General features: G+C 38.2%; 1 protein-coding gene across 3 annotated transcripts in view; it reads right to left on the bottom strand.

The window, feature by feature from the left end:
- Window positions 1-21,053, bottom strand: part of LOC115437136 (E3 ubiquitin-protein ligase RNF220-like) — a 42,679-nt gene extending 21,626 nt beyond the window's left edge. For 2 of the 3 annotated variants that reach the window (XM_030160276.1, XM_030160274.1), the window contains exons 1-7: window positions 20,832-21,053; window positions 20,624-20,666; window positions 15,089-15,213; window positions 12,638-12,767; window positions 4,571-4,763; window positions 4,415-4,470; window positions 3,367-3,478 (exon numbers count right to left, since the gene is read on the bottom strand). In XM_030160276.1, the coding sequence (XP_030016136.1) occupies window positions 3,367-3,478; window positions 4,415-4,470; window positions 4,571-4,763; window positions 12,638-12,767; window positions 15,089-15,213; window positions 20,624-20,666; window positions 20,832-20,858 (686 nt within the window). In that variant the 5' untranslated portion in view covers window positions 20,859-21,053. The remainder of the gene's footprint in view (window positions 1-3,366; window positions 3,479-4,414; window positions 4,471-4,570; window positions 4,764-12,637; window positions 12,768-15,088; window positions 15,214-20,623; window positions 20,667-20,831) is intronic. The other variant, XM_030160275.1, reaches the window with a different exon arrangement.
- Between the last annotated feature and the right edge of the window lie 5,121 nt (window positions 21,054-26,174).

Here is a 26,174-nt window from a genome sequence, read left to right on the forward strand (position 1 = left end):
CTGGGGTTACCCTTTTTACAAAATCATATCTTTCTGGAAATTACGGGGTGGGGAAGCAAAATTTACAATGAACATTTAGTTGTTTTTTCTCAGCAGGCACTACGTCAATTGTTTTGAAACCAAACATATATTGATGTCATAATCATACCTAACACTATTATCCATACCTTTTCAGAAGCTTTTGCCCATATGAGTAATCAGGAAAGCAAACGTCAAAGAGTGTGTGATTTGCTGAATGCACTCGTCACACCAAAGGAGATTTCAAAAATAGTTGGAGTGTCCATAAAGACTGTTTATAATGGAAAGAAGAGAATGACTATGAGCAAAACTATTACGAGAAAGTCTGGAAGATACTATTAAAGAAGAATGGGAGAAGTCGTCACCCGAATATTTGAGGAACACTTGTGCAAGTTTCAGGAAGTGTGTGAAGGCAGTTATTGAGAAAGAAGGAGGACACACAGAATAAAAACATTTTCTATTATGTACATTTTCTTTTGGCAAATAAATTCTCATGACTTTCAATAAACTAATTGGTCATACACTGTCTTTCAATCTCTGCCTCAAAATATTGTAAATTTTGCTTCCCCACCCTGTATGAATATAACTTGTATACGCACTTTAAATGATATGTAAATAAAATGTGAACTGAACTGATATATAGGCCAGACATTGATATCGGCCAGTATTTGCTGATATCGGCCAATATTGGTATCGCATATAAGATACCAAACCTTAAATATATGACAGAGTATCTGTGTTCATTCAAAGATAATGTGACTGAAAAACGACACTGTATGGACAAAAGTATTGGGACACATTGAATTCCAGGATACAAAACAATAATTACAAACGTCATAATATAGTTTTATATCGTGACACATAAGATTAGTTTGATTAAATTGTCAACTTTGCTTCCAAAATGCCTCAGACATGTTTTTTTTTACTGAATTTCTCTCAATATTGATTTAGTTTTGTCTTATCCATGACTATGATTTGAAATGTTCTACCTCTACATTTCTACAAATATTTTTTGTGCTCTGACTGTAAATAATAAGTTTCCACCACAGCTTATCATCTAGTTTCTTAGGAGGAAAAATCTCCAATTCAACAGAAATATTGATGTTTTTATCTCAAATCAGCATGAACTGCTGCAGCCATGATGTGTCCCAATATTTTTGTCCATATACTTTCTAAACATCAATACTGTATCGATATCAGCCAAGAATTTTGCAATCTGTGCGTCTGACAGCGGCGTCATTATTATTACCAACGATTCCTCAGTGGCGTGAACAATCTGCCAGTAATTCAAACCAGCTGTAGGAAATCAATCCCACTGTTGAGCTGCCACCTTTCTGACATAAATACATATGTACAAAGTAAAACTCACCACACACACAGCTTATTGAATGCATCCTCTCACTGCAAACATACAAACACAAACAGCTCTCACCTTGCACTGATGTTTCTGATCAATACACTTCAAACTGCCTGGCTTAGTCGCGTTATCTCTTGTGCAGAGATTTAATATGTGGAACACAAAACAGCTGGGGAATCCTTATTAAGATAAAATCAACACTATACTCACGTTATTTTAGTAGGAACATATGACTATGTATGTACAGTATATGCATTGTAGTAACCTCCTAATCTAATTCTAGTTTGAGCTGGCCACTCAGATAAATGCTGCAGTTCAATCAGGTACCCAATGAGGAAGAAAAGGTTCAAATCTCCAATCAATTCCCTGGATGTAACAGTCTTACAAAAGTTGGCAATAGAGATCGGTGATATTTACATTTTGAGTTTTGTAACATATTTTTTATATTGTGATATCTGTAACTTCTTTAGAGTTATTTTCAGCTAACATAAAATGTTTCAATCTTGTTTTCCTTAATATGACTGGGTTATACACTGCAAAAATCAAAATCTTACTGAGTGTATTTTTCTTATTTCTAGTCTAAATATCTCATCACACTCAAAATAAGACATAATCACCTAAAGATTAACTTTTCAGTGAGCTATAAGAACTTATTTTTAGACAATAGATATTGAAAATCTTTTTTCAAGAAATCTTACCAAGATAATTTTCACTTGTTCCATTGGAATTGCTTAATTCAAGATTTTTTTTGGTTTTTTTGCCGCCAATATTATATGCTTATTTTGACATTTTTTTTGCCTAATTTGTCCTGAACCTGTCTGTATTTTATTTGTCTAAAAATTGAACCTAGATGCTTTAACTGTTGTGGTCTGTTTTTTGTTTACTTGTTTGTTCTGTATACTGTACAATTTGTATATAGTATAGTAAGTATAAAAAAAGGAGGTATTGTAAACAGCTCTTTGGGCAGACAAAGAAAATCACTTTAAGAAACAGGGGCTGCAATGGAAGGCGGCTGACCCCAGATCAGTCTTTGTGTGTTTGTGAGTATGTGTGACTGCACGGGGCAAAAGGACATGACGATATGCCAGACATGCAGAAGCAACCAATCAACCAAATCCCTCTTTCTCTTTGCTCGCTTGCCCACAGATGTTCCTCTCGTGCAGTGAGCTGACCTCTATTACCCATGCAGCGGGACATGGTTTGTGTGTGTGTGTGTGTATGTGCATATGTGTGATTGTTTACTTGTGGCAGAATATGGATGAGGAAATGGAAATGAGGGAATTTCACAGAGCTGGCCTTTCACACACAGGGGTTCTAATGGATAGGGCAGCGTGTCTGACTGTGTATGTGTTAAACACAGCTAGGTGAGGGAAATGTGTCTAATCCAGCAGCCCTCCGATGTCATGCACAGGCCAATTCATCAAAAACTGTGTGCAATGAGGCGAACTTATTAATCAGGCAGGACAAATAAACACCAAAAGCTTTAAAAGTGCTAAAAATAGCAGCTAGTTCAGGCTCATCTGCCCAATGTAGAACAAATTTACTCTATAAATTAGCTATTTCCCATGCATCGTGTGTCATTAGATGAAAGCATGTGTTTAGTGTTGAGTATCTGCTGATGTCTCTGCACCCCCATTACTGATTCTAAGGTGGCTCTCTGCTGTGAGAAAACAGGACTGCACAAAAAAAAAAAAAAAAAAAATCAATACCTGAAAAGCCCCTTCCCTGTCTCACACACACACACACACACACACACACACACACACACACTGACAGCAAAAACTTAATCCACACAAAATGCATCATTTATGACCCTCCACCAGTCGAATCTCCCACAAGCAAGAAAACTCATCAGAAAGTCATACATTCACTATGAGAGCGCGTGTGATCCTTCCAATACTGCAGAGGGAAACACAGCAGAGTGATTTCTCTCTTTTTACAGCTAAATCATGATGTGTGAGAATGCGGGTGCATGTTTTTGCGTAACTTACTTTTCGATCTCGCTGTTTTTACAGGTACGAGGGACACAGGAGGAAGAGGAGGAGGAAGAGGGGGTACTGGGGTCTGTCTTGCTGCTCTCTCCGTTGCTTGTTGAAGGCATTTCTATACATACAGGCAACAAGATTTTTTTTTTACATATTCAAGATTAACTGGCTGTTGGCTGACTAAGACAGTTCAGTGAATCATTAACCCATAAAGACCCAAACCGACCACCAAAATCATTTACTGATCTAAAATGTTTAATATCTGTTGATCCACTACTCCAATCAAAATATGTAAATAATTGGTGTAAAATGTAGTTTGACATCTTTTCATGATTATCAGATATGACCCATTTGGATGTTCAGAGGCTCCGTAGTTACCATGGAAACACCGTCATCTTCTATAACATTGATTCACCTGTAAAACCCATGGAGTTGGATCAATGCCAGTGGATGGAGACACTGGGTTTATGTTCAGTTAATGATATATTTCGCTGAAAAGTCACTTTTTCTAAAGTTTTCTCTGTTCTGATACAATAATATCTGAATTACCTCTGAGCTTTTTTGAACATCTATATAATAATGAGAGGATAATATGATTGTAAATGCAAATAAGTCACTGAGGAAATGTTAAATATAGAGGAAAAATTCATTTGTAGGTCACCGCAAAAATAGTTGAAGGTCTTTAGGGATGAAGGAGCAGAACTGCTGACAGTAAATGACAGTGGATGGTAACACTTGGATTATGTTCAGTTAAGGATATACTGTGCTGAAAAAGTCACTACTTGGTGGATTTTCTCTGTTTTTGATATAACAACCTACAACTTTAATCTGTGCTTTTATGAACATTATGTGATAAATATATATTAAATATAATAAAATAGGTAATTTTCACTTAAAAATGCAAAATAGAGAGCATAATATTAGAATAAATGGTGATACATCACTTAAGGAAGGTTAAAAAAAGAGAAAAATTCACTTGGGAACTACCACAAAAGTAGCACTGGGTCTTTATGGGTTAAGATCTTAAAAACACTTTTTAACACATTAAACTTACCATCACTGGCCCATTTGGAGAACTCTGGTGTTATTCTATTGGAGGGCATTCCACCGCTGCAACACAGACATACAAACACACGGATGCATTAGTACAATAAAAGCAGTATTGTTAAGTATCCTGGTAGATTCACTGTCTGGTAATGAGGCTTCGTACTTGAGCACGGCTCCCCGTAGCGCCTCCCTCTCCCTGGCCTCTCCTTGGTCCTCTCCGGCGCCAGAGCAGGGGATGATGTCAGCCTCGGTGTACTGGGCCTTTCCATACTCTAAGGTGTCGTCTCCGTCCACGTCTAGGTCGGCGTCGCTGTCGGCTGCGCTCTCTTTGATACTACACGTGGCAAAGCCTGTTCCTGTGGAGATGAGACCGATTTCCATCAGCTTCGACACAACATAAAAAAAAGACATGGATGCACTCCTTCCACCTGTGTTTTTAAATAAAGGTTGAACACATTTTTATTCTCTGGTCTGTCATCATAACTATAAGCTTGTATTCATCCCTTGTTGTTTCCTGTTCTTCTTGTATTTTTTACTACTTGACACTGTGTTTTAATGTCTTCACACAGATTTTTTTTTAAACCTTTATCTAACCAGGTAGAGTCCTGTTGAGATCGAGACCTGTTTTACAAGGGTGACCTGGCCAAGAGGTCAGCAGCATATAGGCTACCATGAAAGAACTTCTCAGTTACACTGGAAGAAATCTAAATCTTACCAAGAGTATTTTTCTCATTTCTTGTCAAAATATCTCATCACACTTAAAATAAGACATAATCACCTAAAGAGTAACTTTTCAGTGAGATATAAAAACTTATTTTTAAACAATAGATCTGGAAAATCTTAATTATTACAAAGACAATTTTCCCTTGTTCCACTGGCAGATTTTTTTGCTTGAATTAAGCAAAAAATCTTGAATTAAGCCAAAAAAATCTGCCAATGGAACAAGTGAAAATGATCTTGGTAAGATTTCTTGAAATAAGATTTTCCAGATCTATTCTCTAAAAATCAGTTCTTATATCTCACTGAAAAGTTACTCTTTACGTGACTGTCTTATTTTAAGTGCGATGAGATATTTTGACTAGAAATGAGAAAAATACACTTGGTAAGATTTAGATTTTTTCCAGTGTAGTAATAACAGAAAAGTTTGACAGTTTTTAAACTGCAAATTTAGAGGTCACAGTACTTTCAAAACACAGGCACTGCCCAATTGACTCATACTGTCTTGTCCATAAGACGGAACAAAAAGCTTGGAATGAAACAAGTTCTGATATATTCAGCTCCACGTGAAGTGTACTTCAGACAGAGGGGGCAGAAAAGTTGTTCCCCTGTTCAGTCCAAACTCTTGGAATGTTCAAATAATACATTTCAGAAGACTGTAAAGAACATTGACTAGCAGTTCTTTGGAGGACAGGTATGACAGAACCATACCTGGAAGAGCTTTGTGGATTAAGGTCAACCAGTGGGTAAACCTTCTGAAGCTCAAAGACGTCCACTCAGCTTTAGCGTGTAGTTCACAGTGATGATTAAGGTGATTACAACCAGTAATAAAACGTAGTGCACAATAGTAAACACTGTTCAAGGCTTGTAAACATTTGGCTAAGACACTCATTGCCATAGTCTAACATTGGTAGATAGTAACGGTAGATAGTGAATAACTCTTAAATTTGAGCACAGATATGTAGAAATCAAAACTTTAACTCAGCTGAAGCCATCAACAATCCAGGACCAAATTAAAAATGCGCAGATAAGTTGAAGCGAGGCAAGAAACGCATTTGGTCAGAGACCGAATTTAGACTTGAGGTGAGCAGATGAAGACTGACATTTTACCCATCAATCTCCTAGTGGCAGAGAGAGAGAGAGCGAGCACGAGGGAGAGTGCAGAGAGTGTGGTGTGTGTGTGTGAGTGTGTGTGAGTGGCACTTCTATAAACCCAGTGATGAACGCTCAGACAAACCCTTACCGCAGCCTGACTGCTCCCTTCAGCTCCACTTAGCCGCCGAGCCGCCTGTGTGTGTGTCCGACACTTAGAGGCGTCTCTTCAGTGTTTGTTTGAGACTGTCTGTCCCTCTGTCACTTAGGCCCTGTCTCTCCAACCCCTTGAAGGTATGTGTGTGTGTGCGTGAGTGTGCGAGTCTGCCTACCTGTCACTTACACCATGTCTATCCAACCACGCAAAGGCAGGTAGGTGTGTGTGCGTGCATGACACTTAAAGGTGGATAGATATGTGTGTATGTGTTTCACTTAAGACTCTGAAGCTGTCTCTGTGTGTCTACCCGTGACAGGCCTGACAGCCATCTTATTTACACCTATCCCAATTTCTACAAGCTCTCAGCTGGACTAGTGTGCTCAGTGTGTGTGTGTGTGTGTGTGTGTGTGTGTGTGTGTGTGGGACCAGATGCAAGCCCGACAGAGCTGACAGCCATCTTATTTAACCCCCCTGTCCCAGTGTGTGTGTGAGTCTTCATACTAGACTTCCTATAACAGTAGGTCTCAGTGCACTACTCGCTGCACTATAGTGTCTGTGTCAAATTGCAAATCAGCTGCAAGGGCCCGTCTCCAAGGATCTTCTGGGATTTAAACATCCGCTGCTGCTGCTGCTGCTTCTCGTCCTACCTAACTCTGTAATTCATTTCACCCATACTCTGGGAAAAAATAAAAAAAATTATTGCAGAGAAGAGAGAATGCAAGCGTGGAAGGGCTAAAAGCTGCTGCGATAAAATGCACCACCAGTGCTAAGCCCTTTTACAGCGGGCCCATGGTTTTTAGTGATCAAATAAAAAGGACCTTTTAACTTTTATTTGGTCTCGGCAGCTGAGGGGAGCATATGGGCACAATGGCCATGCAGTGTAAATCTAGTAGCCCGCTGGCTCAACTCGACTACTGATGGTATAGATTTTCAGAGAATGGCAGAAGGAAAAAAAGAGCAAGTTATGCAGTGAAAAAGTATGATATTTTCATGCAACTTCATCGTGACTTAGATCGCTAGTGCTTCTTTTTCATACTTCTGACTAGGGATGTACCGATGCCGATACCAGTATCAGGTATTGGTCCGATACTGAGTGCGTGTACTTCTACTTGTACTCGTAAAAGTACTCCGATACAAACATACCAATACCACTTTACAGCAGTGTGACGTTCACAGTTAAGTAAAGCAGGTGCGCGGTGGAGGAGTAATGTCAGCAGTGTTGAGACAAAAGTAACGGTGACTGAAAGTTACGTTTAAGACACATACGGATACAGATGGAGCGTTCTATCCATCCTCTGCCTACACTCTGTACATAATTCTGTCCATTTTCCCGGTGCTCGCAGATATGTACCCAGATGGAGAAATCAGAGCGGTATCACCAGGAACTGTGGAGGTAGCGGATCTTTTCAAAGAGCGACTGTGTGAGTTGGTGAAAAACTACTGACATATTTATGACAACTACCCCCATCAGTATCAATATTAGTATCCACATTAACGTTATCTCCTGTCATCGCCACGTTTGCTATTATTGACCATCTTCTTTTTTGTCTCAAAAAACATTACTCTTCTTCATGATATTTGGCAAGTATGGTTAATTAAGAGCAGCGCCCCCTGGTGGATTAATTGAGAAATGCTCATTCCAACGTATTAAATGTCAGTAACAGCACTTTGTTCCAGTCAGACTAATGACAACAACAATAAAGAACATTTTCAAAAGGAACTAAGAACTGTAATGGAATTATTAAGTACTCATTTTGGTACTCGGTATTTTCAAGTACTCAAATGTAAGTACTTGTACTTGTACTCAGTCTGGAAAAAAGTGGTATCAGTGCATCCCTACTTCTTACCATATACCAACCACTGGACGCAAATGAAATAGCATTAACAAGTAGTGCTTAATAGATTTTTTTCTGGTTTTATTACCCTCTGCCCTCACTGCAGGGTATTGTCATCAGTTTGTCATCCGTCTGTCCATATATGCAAAAACTTTGGTGTGGACTAAAGGCAGAGGGTTTTCAAGTGTTCACATTATGTTTTTTTTAGTTCACTAAACTATTTATCAGGAAAAATTCTCAGCAAATTAATCAATAATGACCATAATCATTAGCTGCAGCCCCAGTGTTAAAGGTGACTTGTACCAAGTTTATACTTGGTTCAGAGTAAGTTGAATGTGAGGACCAGTATCACCATATTCTGATGAAAAAATGTCTGAAATTGAATAGATCTTTATTGTCGCTGTCACAAGAACAATGAAAATCTGTTAAGCGGCTCTCTTCTGTTGAGCAGCGAAAACAGTGCAAAAAAAGACAATAAAAATATTACAATGAATTCTAAAAAAATGTAGACAATGTTCAAAAGCTACAGGATAAAATATTAAAAATAGCTACATATACTACTAAAAGCTACTGAAATATATAAAAACCTAACTCTATACCAGTTAGCTTTTTGAGATCAGAATAAACGTACAAGTGTATCATATTCCCACATACCCTTAAAGGTGGATAGGATGAGGCACGTGTATCTGTGTTTACTTAAAAACTAGATTTCAGGTGGTTTGATGTGTGCGTGTCCACACTAAGAGTTTGTGCTGCGTTCATTGGGAATATACGTGTGGTGTGTTTGCTCTATGTGTGTGCATGTCTCTTCCCACTGCTTCTATCTGTCCCTCTAAGCAGTCTTGGCAGGCCAATCTAATCTGGCCAGGGAAAGGTCAGACCCACTCTAACTGCCTTTCACTCACATTATGCACCGACACCCCTCCCCCCCCCCTCCTTTTTTACCTTTTCTTCTTCTCACTCTTTCTCTGTATTATAACTCCATCTGTATTTTTTTTTGCCCTTCCCTGGGTTTTCCAAGCATACTACTACTCTTCTTGCCTTCATCACTCTTTTATTCCCTTTCATCCTCTGTCTTCTCTGTCCTTAGTCCTGCTCAGCAAACTGTTTCACCACCTTTCAGGTAGATAAGCAGTAGCAGTAGAGGATAAATACGCACATACCAACTCTCGCAGTGTATTCATCTTACACCTCCTGAATATTGTTGACTCTTACACAGTAATGACGACACATCTGCATACTGTACATGTGTTCGTGGCTGGGCTACGAGTACAGATCTGAAGAACCAGGCGACATCAGAAGGCTCATCGGCCTGACTGACAGCCCGGATCAACCAATCGACCGACCTTGGCGACATCCTGTTACCATAGCAATTATCGGGACTCCCTAAGAAGGAGAGAGGAGGGGTGTCAAAGGTCATCGCAATATCTTTCTGCCATTTACAGGTCAGATAGCGAGGGGGAGATGGGGAAAGGGACACAGACACAAAGACTTGAGACGCCATCTTTGAAGTCCGTTTACAAAGCAGAGATTTCTCCTCTTGCTCCTCTTCTCAATCCCCCCTGGGCCATCTCAACCTGCAATAATCCCCTCCTTTTGCTCCTCTGTCTCTGAGGACGGCCTGATATCAAACCTATGGATCTGTCTGCCTGCCTGTCTGTCTGTAGCAGCCTGATGGAGATGTACTAGTTTGCTGTAAACTCTGACTACATGGTGCATTTTGCAGCTAGGTGTAAAAAAAATGACCCAAAAATTGAAGGAAAAACAAAGAGGAAAGAATACGAGCAGCAATATTAACTCAGAAAACTTAAGTTTGCAACTACTGTCATTAAGTGCATCATTTTTGGTTAACTGACTTCAATTATTGTTTACTAGTCACTTTGATTGGTTTTGGAATGCTAAATGCTAGTTTGATGTGGGATCTTTTTATAATGCACTTCTGCAACTGAAATGAAGTCACAATATTGTGAGGAGCAACATAACTGAACAGCTTTTTGACATCTTGGTATGAAAATTGATCATAAAAAAACAAAAAACAAAACTAAGGTGCCTAAATGGTTAAAAAACAAACACTACAAAACCTGTAAAACATTTCAGACAGTTAGCCAGTAAAGCACTAGGCATAAAAATACATGCATAATAGTTAGAAATGCTACTAAATGTCACTAAAGTTAAAGAACGGGATGAATGTGGCAGAAAAAAAATTTGTGTCAGAATGCTGATCCACTGATGGAAGAAACATTGTCTAGTTAGTAAACTAATTGAAACTATGAATAAAAAATAAACAATGTGAGAAAAATGGAAAGTAAGAACTAAGTTGCAGTGACTTAGAGCCTCCTGCAAAGTTATGTATTAAAATCTACTAACTTTCCACTTCATGAAACAGACAGACGGACGGACAGACAGTCCACTTGACAGATAAAGAAAACTGTCTGTGCTATGAGGGTCCTTTCAACCTGGCTAAGCTGGTGCGAGACACAGGGAAGTCTTCCACACACAGAGTTGAATCATAAACTGATCTTGTTCGATTTTTTCCTCCCTGCCCCCTCCCCTCTCTCCCTTGAAAGAGTCCCCCCCCCCCCCCCCGCCTTTCTTCCTCACACTCTCAAAAGGGAGAGAAGGATGGTGGCACTTCACAGAGGGATAGGCCCTCTCTTCATCCCGCCAGCTGAGGAGACCCCCCTGCAACATCTCTATATCCGTCTAGCTGCTCGCCGGCTCTCGAAAGCCTGCTGGATTCAGCGGCGTCTGTTAGAACCACCGAGGAGCTTTCAAGGCAAAATCCACCTTCTGAGCCTTGTGTTGAGTGTGTGCAGCTTTGTCTCTGTATGTGTGTTTCATGTTGCTCTCCCCAGGCCACCTCAGTTATCTATGTCACATCACAAGGCGCCCTATTAGAGCGTGGCAGAAGGGTCCTATGTCTGCTCGTTTAACAACGTTAAAGAGAGATGGAAGGATGGGGGGAGGGGGGGGGGCAGCACTGGGGAGACGGACAGGTGGGGAAGCCACCTCCCACCAATGGTCTTTGGCTAGGTTTAGTTGAGATTTCAGCATTGATCTGTCTTGTCTCCTCTCTCCCTCGCTGGCTTGTAGAGAGGGAAGGAGGGAGGCCGGTGAGGCTCAGCGTGAGTGTTTTTAACAATGGATCGAACAGGAACGAAAAAAAGAAAGGAGGAAGAAGGAGACATGAAGGCGAAGGCAGAGCCAAGACAATCTGGAACCTTCTTACACTTCATTTACCAGAGTTTCTGCAGGATTTAACAGGTTGAAAAACCAGTATGACCACGTTATTAAACTGTTATGGATGTGATTTAGAAATCCTTGCAAAAATGTACAAGAAAAGGAGAGAAAATCTGTTTTTAGTGATGGTCACAAGGTGAAAGCAGAACAGCTGGGTGAAACCAGGTGTTTATTGAGTCTCTAATGTCTTTATCACCTTAGGTTTCTGTTACAGGTTTCACTCCAACAATGGACTATAATATTTAGAATGAAAGTTGTTTTATACTACAAGTGTTGCTGGAATTCTTAACCTGCAAGTTTTCTCCTTCTCCATACACCTTGGAAGTAGGTGAAGCTGTGCCAAAACCTTCTGCTTTGTACCTTTCTATCTTCTAGTTTCCACTACTGTCACATTTTGAACTCTTTCAGGACTCACTGAAACCCTTTTGTGCCTACATGTTCATGGAACTTAGAAAATTATGACATAGAAACTGCAAAACTTGTCGGCAATTTGCACTTACTTTGAAAATATGTTGATTTTAACAAAAACAGTTTGGGTCTAACTCAAGAAAACACATTTTTAAAAAGGAATGCAAATGGACCCAATGATGGATGAACATCAAATTACGAATCTTGGATATGCTCAGGGAAATGAGGTCACCTGAATGAAACTATAAGTTTGAAGAATTTCCGAGCTAAGACCTGAAACAGACAGTGACAGAGAGCTAAGTGGGAGCTCTGTAGGTGTGCTGTGTCAGAGCAGCCGCTGTGTTCCCCTGTGACCAGCTCCCCCATCCAGTTCTATAATTGCATTTCTGGGTGCACACACACATACACACACACACATATACACATAGTGGTGACCAGTGGGTCAATTGCCCAACTAAATGTGTTTTCCTTCCCCTTGCTAAGAGGGTTGTGGAGGGCCGAGCCAAAGCTGAGCTGGGCTGACCCCGGGCCAACCCACGCTGCCACCAGACCACTGGCACCATTACAGCTCCCTGGTTGCATTCAGTGGTGGTATCACACAGCTAACACTGCTCACACTGGACAGCAGGAGAGTGAAAGACAGATGAGCAGAGGGACAAAGGAAGGAGGGGAAGCGGCGCTGATGTGATCGACAACACAGCAAACTGTTTTACCTCAACGCAACCAAGGACGTGACAGGACAGGTGTGAAATACAACCAGTGTGGCATTGTGTGTTAGTACCTCTGAAGCCTCCCTCCAGTAAGGCTGTAGCTCTGATCCTCTTCTGCCCCGCCCACTCGTACTCTTCAAAGCCCCGCCCATTCTCGCCATCCATGTCTGCGGAGTCGTCATCGCCTAATGCGCCCTCACGCTGAGACACAAACAGTAACATGAGTTTATCAGAAGAAACTTGAGTACAGTTTATCAATTACGCTATGTAAAATATTGTATATATACAATACTGTGTACAAGGCTTAGGCCACAATTTATTTATGTTGTTTTAGCAGAGTCGAAATGAGCATACATATCTATTTCTCATTCTCTTTTCTTTAGATATGAGAAAAAACAAAAAATAGGTGCACAGCCATGAAAGACACATAAAAAAAAACTGAAGTAAATGTGTTGTAAAGGTTAAAGTCACTATTTAGTATGACCTTTGACCCTGTGGCTAGAAGGAGCACATACAATTAGGAAATTTTGATGTGTTTTAAATGAAACCTGATACAAAAAAAATCTGACAATTATATATTGCTTGAACAAAAGTGACAAAGACATGTTAAGTGCAAAGGGAAGTCACACTAAATATGACCACTTCGGTTTGACGTTTACTAAAACCAACAAACCTAATTTTGGCTCATTTGCACAGCCCTTTATTGGCATATATTAATTCATTTTCAGATTTTACACTAGATTGAAGTTTCTGGCTTACAAGACTATTTTAATATTTTCAGAAATGGTAAAAGATATGCCAGATTTATGCAACATGCTCTACTTGTGCCATACCATAAGTAGGATAAAAGTGTAGGTAACGCAGACACAAAGTCATTACTTTAAGCCCGGGTTTAAATTTTGGTCATTTACAAAACAAATACAGTTACATCTCACATTGCACAGTACAATCCTGCAACAACTAAATCATGCAACTACAAGAGAAGTACTAGTATCTCTACAACTAGTGATGGAAACAGAGGAGGAGTCATGATTAGTAGTGATGATTTTATTGTGCTTTTTTTCTACACTGCAAAAAAAGTGTGCGCATGTGTAAGAAAGAAGACCAATGGCAAACAGCGACAGGAGAGTCTGCCGCTGGGCTGGCCATCATCAAACTAAATCTACAACTGTTATGCTCATTATCGAGCTACATGCCAGTGAGTGGGGTGCAACCACTTCATATGGGATAAACTGTAGGTATGTGCGTTAAAATATCGTTTAGAGATGTTTTGCAGTCGCTAAATGCATTTGATCAGTAAACACAGGGTTAAAATAAAGAATACATGCAGTATTTCATTATTGGGCGAGGTCGAGGTTGTCACAGATGGACAGCCCACTACTTTCTGATTCATAACTTTTGGCCCAGAAAAATTAAAGACAAATATTACTCGTAATTGGAAAGGTCTAAATGCCATCTTAAACATACTCAAAGGGCAAACGTTAGTTTCAAAAATTTTTTAATGAAAAATATCAAACACTAAAATTAACGGCTATTTTTTGCAAGAACTACAAAGTTCTCAAAAGTGAAGTTCCTCTGACATTTTCATCCTAAAATGTACTCAGTGTATACCTTCAACCCTGTATTTTACTACCTAATAATTGGTTAGAGGAAAAAATATTTTATCATACCTAAGCAGCAAGAGTTTTGACAAATGGCAGCGTCACGGATAGATAACAAAAGTAAATGTCAAATTAAACATTTTTTTATTTCAACTATCAATATTGTATACATTTTTAATAATATTTACAACATACAAATAATATTAACATTACATTCAAATGTACTTTACATAGATATATCAAATATCAAATTATTTGGAATAAATTTAGTTTATTTATAAGAGTTTATAAAATGAACCCAGAATGACAACACAAAACTTTGTCACTTTCCAAACATTCACACTCATAAAATGCCTCCAATTTTTTTTCACACTTTTTTTCTCATTTCAAAATACATTCTCCTGAAAATATAAGTTTGGTATGGATTATTGTAATTAAATTTTTTTGACCAGATGTTAACCTTCCCTTGACCTCGCCCAATTAAAGATCTATAATATAGGCAAAAGCAGTGCTCTTTTCAATGCTGTACAGCACATGCAGGGTATGCGGTCATAAACACACTCAATGCTGTGTGTACAACTGAAAGTGGAACAAGTATCAAGGTTAAACCAGGTCCCACAAACGTCATAATGTCTACACTTAATTATCTATAACAAGTTGGAGCCTGGGAGTCCTTGAATCCCAGTGCTTTTTACAGTTTTCCCATATGCTGTGAAGGCATTCCTGCTATTTAAAAGAATCAGAGATGTGGTCAGTATCTACAGTCGCTACTGGTTGAAATCTGCACAGTTGTACAGAGGTGATGGTGTAGACAGCATCTACAGGAAGTAAAGAGCTGCCGGGTCAGTATCTACAAGAAGAAGAGGACTTAAGAGGCTGTCCGACTGGCAGTAGGCGGGGTCCAGGCCCAGATTGTACTACCTGGATCAGGCATTGTTCCACATGTCTACTCATCTCCTCCTCGCTCCCAGCCAATGGGGCGCTGCACAGCGGACATACCTGGCCCCCCTCCTCAGGCTTCCTCCTCTTCATCTTTCCTATACGGGCTGAGAGAGACAAACACATTCATGTAGTTTTGCTGTGATTTTAAGAGTTTCTATACCTAATATCACAAAATGTAACAAGACAAAGTACCCCACCCCCCCACTCCCTTGCAGACTACACCCAGGGTATAATCTGTAGCGAGGTTATGCTAGTCTTAGAACTTAAAGTTTCAGGATATTATAACTTTTATTATATTATGAACAATCAAATTAATTGAACATTAAGTTACAATAGCATTTTAATGTTTTGTATTTAATGTGTTTTTATTTTAATGTGTAAACACGAATGAGAAATGTGGTAATAATCTTTGATCTTTGAAGAAGTCTAATATTTTTACTGACTGAAGTTTTTCTAGTTGAAGCAATAAAAGTAATAATTGCTTACAGTTTTAGATTTCAGTGAGTTTGCTTTTTCATATCGTAGTTGACAAAGCAGTACCCCTAATAAAATGCTGAAAAATTAAGTAAATCTTGTGTATATCCCTCAACACTACTGATATCATGGGGGTATAATCTGGCCTAGGTCTCTTTAACTCTGGGTATAGTCTGGATGGGGGTATACTTTGGCCTGTTTCACCGAGGCACACTCTGAAGAAGACTTGACGGTTATTTAAGTCATATTAATGTTCGCAGATTTAGCCAAAATGCAGTGAAATGTGGCTCTGCCCCCTCAGCTAATGGCTCTAAAGTTGGCTCTTTCAAAAAGACGAAAACCCAACATGACACAACCATCTTTCCCTTCACTATTCTACCCATTCTCTGCATCCACGCCACGCCTCTCCCTCTGTTCCCTCCTTCCTGTCTCAGCCTCCCCCTCCAACACACACACACACATTTAATTAGAAATTTAACAGAGCAGAACAGCCGTCACTGCGCCCCGAGTCTCTGTCGTTTTTTCTTAACTGCAAATGGCGCATGGGGACATTAATTTTTAGCTGGCTGGAAAAGCATGGGAGGCCGTAAGGGACCATGGCGAAACATTTTAGAGGGGGGGGCACATGAGGCGATAAGCTATAACTGCAAAAGAAGAAGATGGAGGGAGTGAAGCTGGGAGAGTTAAAAAGAGAAGTGGCCTCTTCCTCCTTGCCAATTCTCCCCTGACGCTAATCGACGGGAGCGTTGTTAAATAGGGAAGAGAAAGGGCTGCTAATTAGCTCCGGCAGGGATTCCCCCCCACCCCCCCCTCAGCCATTATACACCACAAGAGGATGAGTCCTGGTTCCTCATGAGGGCAGGCAGAAAGTAATGGAGGGTCAAGTTTAAACTAAGGGCGGTTTCTCATCTCGTCTGGTGTAAACTTTAAGACATCTCAGTTTGATCCGATCCATATTTCCAAGTGCGAGCCCTCCTTTATAACACGCCATGAACCTATCAACTGGGTTTGGTTCCCCACAAAACAAGAGGCAGCCTCAATCGAGGTCCAACGGAACTACAGCTACACTCATTTATAGTGAGTTTGTTTAGACTTTCAGGCCAATTAGAGGAAGTTATGCAAGGTTATCATCCCAAATAAAGAAGATAAATAAATAAAAGACCATCAGACATGAATTATATTCACAATCCCAGCCTATGAACCAATCAGTGATAAGAACAGGGAGAAGATACTGATAGATGACAATAGCAGAACGTTCCTAAAGCAACTGGAGTATCTAATCATGAACCTTGGTTTAAAGCTGTATATGACTTTCATCACCAATTTTTCATCAAATCTGTAAAACCTGAAAGTCATAGCCTAACTATCACAAAACCGTAAGTCTTTCCGTAATTATGCACTTGAGTTTCTTCCGTCATGGTGAACAATTTCGAACTGTACTCCACCATAAACAATCCATTTGTTTACAAAGAGAGCCAGTACATCACACGGGCATTTTCAGAAATCTGTCGTGATGTGCATTGTGGGAAGCGGTGCCCCACACAGCCACATTATGGCCGCAGTGGCAACAAACACAGAAATGGCTTCATTGCCTCTTGTTACTGTAGCTGTGCGGAGCTCTGCTTCCCACAATGCACGTCGTGAAAAATTTCCGAAAATGCTCGAGCGACCTACCAGCTCTGTTTGTGCATTGTTTATGGTGATGTACACTACGAAATTGTTCACCGTAAAGAAAGAGATTCAGGTGCGTAATCACAGAAAGACTTATGGATTTGTGATACTTAGACTATGACTCAGGTTTTACAGATTTGATGAAAACTTGGTGATTAAAGTCATACGCAGCTTTAAGCTTTCAGGAGTGAAAAGGCCCCAAGTTACCAATATCTGCTTCATGGGCTCTGGCTCAAAAAGGTGAATTTAAAATTGTTTCAAGACTTATATGTTGATATATATATATATATATATATATATATATATGTTGATGTTTAATAAGGGATCAGTGCAATAACAGAATGTAAACTTGTGCGTAAGTGATGCGTTTCCGCTTGTTTTATATCAGCTTTTTTTTTGTTGCTGTTTTTATTTGTATGTTTTATATTGGATTTTATGTATGACGTACAGATTGGATGGTACTTTTAAATATCATTGTACTTATTACAACGACAATAAAGATATTCTATTCTATAGTACAAGTTGCCACTGTTACAAATTCCTTGAGACGGACATGACACTGATGTGAAATAGACAGGGGCCTAACTGTGACACTGGCTCTGATCTCAGAACTGTGGACCCTGGTTCATTAAATATTCAGTATCTTCCTTTAGGAACAATAACAGTACACTATGAGAGGCTATAAAAAAAACTCAGATATGACATTCTTACAATCACTGAGGGGGACAGGGACTGATGACGGCTGATACAAGACAATTAAAGGTACATGCTATATTTTATACACTTGTTTGAGCAGCTCATCATTAAATAGTGAGACATACAGCCGTTTTCACAGCAAATACTAATTTGTCACATGAGGACGTACTTTATTACCTATAGCGACAACATCATCAAAGCATCAGGCCCTGTGTAATGACTTTAATTTACATGTCAGAGAGCCTCGGACTTGTTTCTGCCTATTGTATTTATGCACATCTAACTGTCTGAACACTGGTGATTCATCCTTTTTGCTCTTTAATTCTTCATGCATCCCACTCCTGTCCTAGATGAGCACCTGATTCCTTCATACACACTTAAATTTAGTGTTTTTGGACCTAGTGAAGGAGCTACTGCAACTTTCTTTTCTTTGTGAATGTTTGATATTAACACCTGCGCCACAGATGGATGCCCATTGGTTCTCCAAATTTACTATACAGGGTGGGGAAGCAAAATTTACAATGAACATTTAGTTGTTTTTTCTCAGCAGGCACTATGTCAGTTGTTTTGAAACCAAACATATATTGATGTCATAATCATACCTAACACTATTATCCATACCTTTTCAGAAACTTTTGCCCATATGAGTAATCAGGAAAGCAAACATCAAAGAGTGTGTGATTTGCTGAATGCACTCGTCACACCAAAGGAGATTTTGCGATAAATCTGTCATTTCTGCAGTTCAGAACAGCATCGACAGTGAAGATCTTTTCATCTGAAAAGATCGTTACAAAGGAGGACTTTTTCTTGAACCATGTAGTAATTTTCTTGCACCTTTCCAATCTCTTTTCCTTCATAGCTGTTGTCAACAAGTGTTTTCGTGTTCTTGTGTAAGATTTTAACTTCAAGTCATATTTTACTGCATTTCTAACGGTCTTGTTGTCTACCTCAAGCTCAGTTGCCATTTTTCTCATGGATTTGGTTGGATCCTTTAGGATTTTGGATTTGAGAGCTTTAATAAAAGCTTTGGTACGTTTTTTGTTGCTTCCTCCACTTCCAGACTTTCTTGCAATAGTTTTGCTCATAGTCATTTTCTTCTTTACATTATAAACAGTCTTTATGGACACTCCAACTATTTTTGAAATCTCCTTTGGTGTGACGAGTGCATTCAGCAAATCACACACTCTTTGACGTTTGCTTTCCTGATTACTCATATGGGCAAAAGTTTCTGAAAAGGTATGGATAATAGTGTTAGGTATGATTATGACATCAATATATGTTTGGTTTCAAAACAATTGACGTAGTGCCTGCTGAGAAAAAACAACTAAATGTTCATTGTAAATTTTGCTTCCCCACCCTGTAATGTCTCAGGGAGCAGTCTTGTTGAGTTCATTTGTATTGTTCAATCAAAAATCTATGTTATTTTTAATTTGCACAACAAATTACTCAAGCAAAAAGTATTCTTATGATACTGATGTTTCTTTTAATAAAAGTAATAATTGCACCACAGGTACAATGTTGTTGGGGTTGAGGGGGGCTTGGAGATTTTTTGTGCTCCAAAGGGGGGCCCGACAGAAAAAGACTGAGAACCACTGGGATAAGCAAACATGATGTTGATGCATTTTTTTTTGTCACAACCTGTGATATTCAGGGCCTAAAACCCTCTTTCCCCAAAGAGTTTTCCAGAAGGAATTTTTTTTCAGTAACTTTTACTGAACTTTTCATGTGGATGAAAGACAAAGATACAGGAGAAAATATTCTTTTTTTTTTTTTTTTTTAAACAAATATCATACGACGCTATTCTTCACTGAGGGAAAATACTACATATAAGGTGACAAAAAAAAGTATATGTAGATAAGCAACTTTCACAAAATAGCAGATAAAAAGCTCCTAAATGAGCTCTATTTGCATAATTTACAATAAATGATAAGTATATACAACACATTATATAATATTACCAATAGCAATGTTGCTTTCTCTTATTTACCACCAGAACTTTTATTTTTTCATTCATGGCCAATTAAGAACCTGGACAATGCAATCATCACCTTTAACCATTTTAACCCTTTCATGCATGAATTATGAGAACCTTAATCAAGATTTTTTTTTTCCTGAGTGTTTTATTCCTCTTTAGGCATGAAAAAAAACAAAACAATGTGATTGAATTTTTTTTTGTTTTTAAATCAACCTGTTTTTCATGGAGTTACAAAAATGTCAACTCAGCTACACCATGAATTTTATTCTTGAAGCAAAGAAACATGTCTTTAAAACCCAATATCATAAAGTGATATAAAAACAGTGAAATGAAACCATGTTTAATGCAGCTAATCTGATGTTTTCTCACATTTTAACATATTCTAATACTAGTTATTACTCACTTCATGGAGATAATATGCAAAAAATAAATATTAACAATTGATTTCCACTCAAGAACAGCAAAGTTACAATAATGGTATGAATTGCAGTTTATGAAATGACGCATAAGTGTCCACTGTGCTGGTTGATATGGAACTAAAACAACAAAACTCATGAATATACAAGAGAACAGCTGTAGAGTAACTGTCCCCTGTAGTGACCACTATGTATGAAAGGGTTAAAATAATTTTCATAATATCATCCTCCTCTTATCGACATTATTTAACACGTAAAAGATAAAAATACCTGCGTACATACCATTCAATCTTGTTTGTCTGTTTGCCCGGACCCGTAAAAATGTCTGCAAGAACAAGGGGAAAAAACAAACAAGAAACATTCATTAGATTATAAATAATCATTATATTGTGCATACATGAAGGAAATTAATATATTAGGCTAAGATTACTTTGGATAGTGAAAGTCTGTGTGCACAGGCTGAAGCAATGTACAGAAAAAAAAACCCTACTTCTCTCTTGTTTTCGACTTCCTCCATAACACTTTGACTTTCACTCACTGCTGCTTCAACAGCAAAACTCTCTGCCGCACATTGAAATAATGCGCCTCCGGATATCGAACATAACTGCAAACACTAGCTTGTATCTACATTTTTGTATGGATGGAAAAGGATTGAAAGTGGCGCCCGTATCGGCAAAAACCACTCATGTCCGGCGCCATGTTGGCTTGTTTTGATCATGTGACCGCGCTGGAAACCGGAAGTGGGGCGACGTAAGATGCTGTTACGCACGTCGTCCACTAGGGGGAAGCAGCGAGTTTCAGTAGACTGTCTGCTCTTAGAAATGAGGGTACATAACAGGAAAAGTACTACAATGAAAACTTGTTTTATACTTTATCAACTAATGAATGAAATAGACTTAAAAAGAAGTCTGAAACTAATAAAATACAGCCTATTATTTATGATCAGTGGATTAATTATTAGTTTAATTGTAGTCTAGTGGTTGTAGTTTGAGACACACTGTCACCCATGAAGTTGGAATCAAATGTTTTTACCTCTTATTATGAAATGATTGTGACAATTTGATTAATTTTTGATAGATAAAATGTAACTAGACTCAGTCTGTAATCATTGCACCTGGTCAAAGGTGGTTACTGATGTGTATAAATAGGAATAAAGTAAATAGTTGATTTTATTATTACTATTGTTTCCCCTATTCTTATTTATTTTGAATGTGTTGTGTTTTTAGGGAGATGAACAGAATAAGAATTTCATTGCGTAGTATAACTACCTGTTTTGCTGTGCATATGACAGTAAAAAACTCTTGAACTCTTGAACTAAAAAATAGGAATGTGTCTGAAAACAAAATTATTCCAACTTTATGGGCAATAATGTAGTCTTTAGCTGGTTTAAAGTCAGCCTACATTCTGATGCAGCCTAGAATAGTATGTTTAATTTATACTGTATACGGTCACAAGATACGATAAAATAATCCTTTATTAGTCCCACAACTGGGGATTTTTGCAACGTTACAGCAGCAGAGGGATAATAATATTAAAAATGGGTCAAGTCATGCGCCCGTTGACTTTGAATCAAAAAATTTGAATTGAGATACTGATTTCAAACTTTTTGTAGTTCAGTAGTATAACATCTTAAGTTTCTAAATTCATTAAAATTTTTGCCAAAAAAGGATTTTCAAGAAAATTATGGAACTTTTTATACAAACTAAATTCAGTCCCTCGGAAAGTTCTCTAAGAATGAATAATAACATAACTTATCACTGCTATAATTTGAAATCTCAATCATATATTTCTGTTTTCAATATAGTTTTATGACCTTTTACACACCCTTTTATCATTGTAAAAATCATTTTGTCTGAAAAATTGGTGCAAGTTGCTTTTTTAAGTATTTTAATAGCGGATGGTGCTGGTTATGTAGGGAATTTCACTTTTCTCAAAAAACGTTTTTTTTTTTTAAATTACTCATTAATCAAATGAGCTAAACCAATGGAAATTTCTGAAAGAAAGCATTTAACCCTCTGCTTAAGCATGGCTTCACTGGAATTTAAGATTATTTTGTCACTAATCGAAAAAAAAAAGATTTATTTTTTTTCTCTACATAACCAAAAATCGGTCTCGACATGAAATAGCTAGCTTGTGAAGGATTTTTTTCTTTCACTTTCGATAGATTTAACTTTTCAAATCAATAATTATGATTTTCTATTGTCTTCATATGGATTTGGTATACATGAATATTACATTCTCTGGAAAATATTTCCTCTTAATAGAGATCAAAGGGTAGTTATCCATCTGTATTTATACAGATTGAAGTAAGAAATATCAGAAGTATAAAAAAATAGCCTCACAATAAACCTTAAAACCTTTTAAATCACTGTGTAATCAAACAATAAAAGTTTGGTAAAATGGAAAACTATGATACAGGCTATTTAGGTTTAAAGGATTCATAAATTATTCAAACGTAGAGCATATTACTAAATGTCTACATGGTCAGGTTTCTTTACTAAATTAAAAATTGTTTGACAAAATCAGCAGCTCAGGCCTCAGTAAATGGTAACTGCTGCAAGGTATGAAACCTCATTTGTCCAATCAGCCTTCACTGTTAACCCTCAAAGGCCTAAACAGCAGAACTGACCAGAACCATCTACTGATCTGTAATGTTTTACGACTTCTGAACCACAAATCCTATAATACATGTAAATAATTCAGGGAAAAATGCAGTTTGTCGTCTTTTCATGGTCATCAGAAATGACCCATTTGAACGTTCAGAGGCTCCGTAGTGAATGTGGAAACACCGCCATCTTCTACAACACTGATTCACCAGTAAAACCCATGGAGTTGGATCAATGGCCGTTGTTGTAGACACTTGTTTTTAGGTTCAGTTAATGAGATATTTTGCTAAAAAGTCAATTTTTCTTGAGCTTTCTCTGTTCTGATATAATAATATTTGAATTTACGCTGAGCTTTTTTGAACATCTACATATCTGTAAATCAAATATGGGAAAAGACCTGACTTTCACCTGAAAATGCAAAATACAGAGGATAATATTTCTGTAAAAAAAAGGCTAATAAATCACCTAGGAAATGTTAAATGTAAAGAAAAATTCATTTGTAGGGTGGCATTTTGGTGGCTTATAACATGGAAATGGTTTGAGATATCAATATAGTTACTTTTGAGCACTGATAGGAAATCATATATGGACTTTCTAGTGGGGCCGTGACCTTTGACCTTGACCATGAAGGGTCAAACTCAAGGTCACCAATGTTTAGATTTTAACAATCTTCTCCTTAGAAACTAGTGGTTGGATTCATTAAAAAAAAAAAAAAAGTAGCTTCCTTGGGACAATTTCAACGAAATTTGTTCACAGTTTTGTCAAATTTAGATTTTTTACAAATTTTTGACAAATTACAAATTCGTCTTTACTTATAACAGGCCATATTTTTATGGTTCATAACAAATAAAAGGTTAGAGATATCAATATAGTTAGGAAGTCATACAGTCACAAAAAATATTAGACTATCAAAAGTCATCAAAAACAATGGTTATGCAATCACGTACTAACTCCTGTGTGTATCATGTGACTAAAACAGACAGAAAAGAAAACATAGACTGCCTAAAAGCACTGTTTTTGTCAGTACAATGCCATAGATATTGATGTAAGAACTGAAGTGATTATGGTTATTATCAAGAAAACCATGGAAAATGGATAGATATCAGCTCTGAAATTAAACTACTATGAGCTATTTTTGTTGTTCTCATTATATTAGTCCAAACAAATGTACCTTTAGATGTACCAGGCATTAAAATGAACAAGAAATTGAAGAAAACAAGGGATGGTCTAATAATTTTTTCCCGTGACTCTATATGGACTTTCATTGAATTAGTTGATTTCTCCTCCAGTGAAAGTACCACCCACATCATTTGGGATAATGATCTCCTGCATCAAAACCACAGGACTCTTAACATAGCAACAGAACCTGACAACCTTGCAAATTCAACTTACTGAGTCTTAATAGAACATGTCGGTGAGATACACGGCCACTGGTCCCACTTCTATAGGTCAGGATGCCAGGGATAAAACAACGTTAGAGTTCCACATCTTCTCCACTTGTTTTGTGTTTTTTTAGAGGGAAACAAACCAAGAGTTGAGTACATATCCAGCCAGTTGCTGACTAAAGCACCCACACCACCACCACCACCACCCTTTGCTCTCTCTTTGACACAGTCGACATCAGTTGAGTCCTCTTTCCATGTAAGCCGTCGTCCATCAGGCCTCCCCCTCCTTCTATTTCCAGCCTTTCTTTCCTCTCCCCCTCCCTTTACTGTGTGCTCTTGAGTTATAGGCCCACTTCCCGTGCATCGCCACCGCTACCGTATCATTATGATACACTCACTGAGCGGCTACAGACAGGTCAGGTTTGTAGAAGATGTTGTAGAGAAGAAAAGAGCACCGACTGGCAAGGGACGACGGAGGCACGAGACAGCCTTTATGCTTCATTTTTCGGGTGGTAAAAAGAGTCACCATTGACTTAATCATTTGTATAATATAAGGTGATTTCAGCAGTTTCACTTAATGAGAAAATCTACTTTATTGCTATAAGGCTTTTATGAGCTGTGTCATCTTGAACGTATGGATGTAATGTCTGCATGGACTTAATAGTTCCTATTTTATGGTGTAAGGGGGGAAACCCACTTAACCCGGAGATACATCACAGCCAGAAGAATTACCCCGAACAAACTTTGATGAATATAGAAGATAAAAGCAGTCAGGGTTTCAGGAGATTGGTCGTTTGGTCAACTTAACTATAGACTTCAGGACATCCATCATCACTTTAAAGAAAAGCATTTGATGAATCTTCATTTTGTAACAATACAGCGCACAGGTCTTCTAGCTGAGATTTACCTTACGCCAGTGTTTTTCAACCTTGGGGTCGCCTAGAATTCAAATGGGGTCACCTGAAATTCCTAGTAATAGATAAAAGAATTTTTAAAAAGGCTGCAGCGACGTGTGCAGGCTCAGCTGTCCCATTAAATATGTTGAATTGAGAGACAATCCCAATACATAAAAGACTTTAACTTAAATTAAACTAACTTTATTACCTCTGCCAAGGAGGTTATGTTTTTGCCAGGGTTTGTTTGTTTGTTTGTCTGTCTGTTTGTTTGTTTGTCTGTCCGTTAGTGTGCAACATAACTCAAAAAGTTATGGACAGATTTGGATGAAATTTTCAGGGTTTGTTGGAAATGGGATAAGGAAGAAATGATTAAATTTTGGTGGTGATCGGGGGTGGGGGGGCCCACGGGGGGGGGGCACTGATCGTTAGTGTGCAACATAACTCAAAAAGTTATGGACAGATTTGGATGAAATTTTCAGGGTTTGTTGGAAATGGGATAAGGAAGAAATGATTAAATTTTGGTGGTGATCGGGGGTGGGGGGGCCCACAGGGGGGGGCCACTCATCAGCCTTGGCGGAGGTCTGCGCTCTCCGAGTGCTTCTAGTTCTCAATGATCACAATAGAAACACTGGATTTCTATGCAGTACATGTGATTATAAAGCTACACAGGCAGATTAAATCACTAAACTACTATATCTAAAGATAACATTTAATATATCGAGTGTACTTACTCTGTAGGGTGTTTCAAGCAACCTGACTATTAGTTTCACTATAGTGGTCTTTTGATTGAATATTTGGTGGTTTTAACCAAATAATTCATTGCATAATTAAAATTTTACTCAAAAAAACTGTTGACAATATAACTCAAAGTATGTATTTTTTTTTTAACCCTGCACTGAAGTTACATCCTGCAGCTTGTGTTGCTAGTGCAGTGTTTTTCAACCTT

Source organism: Sphaeramia orbicularis, chromosome 17 (assembly GCF_902148855.1).
Source record: "Sphaeramia orbicularis chromosome 17, fSphaOr1.1, whole genome shotgun sequence".
Taxonomy (NCBI): domain Eukaryota; kingdom Metazoa; phylum Chordata; class Actinopteri; order Kurtiformes; family Apogonidae; genus Sphaeramia; species Sphaeramia orbicularis.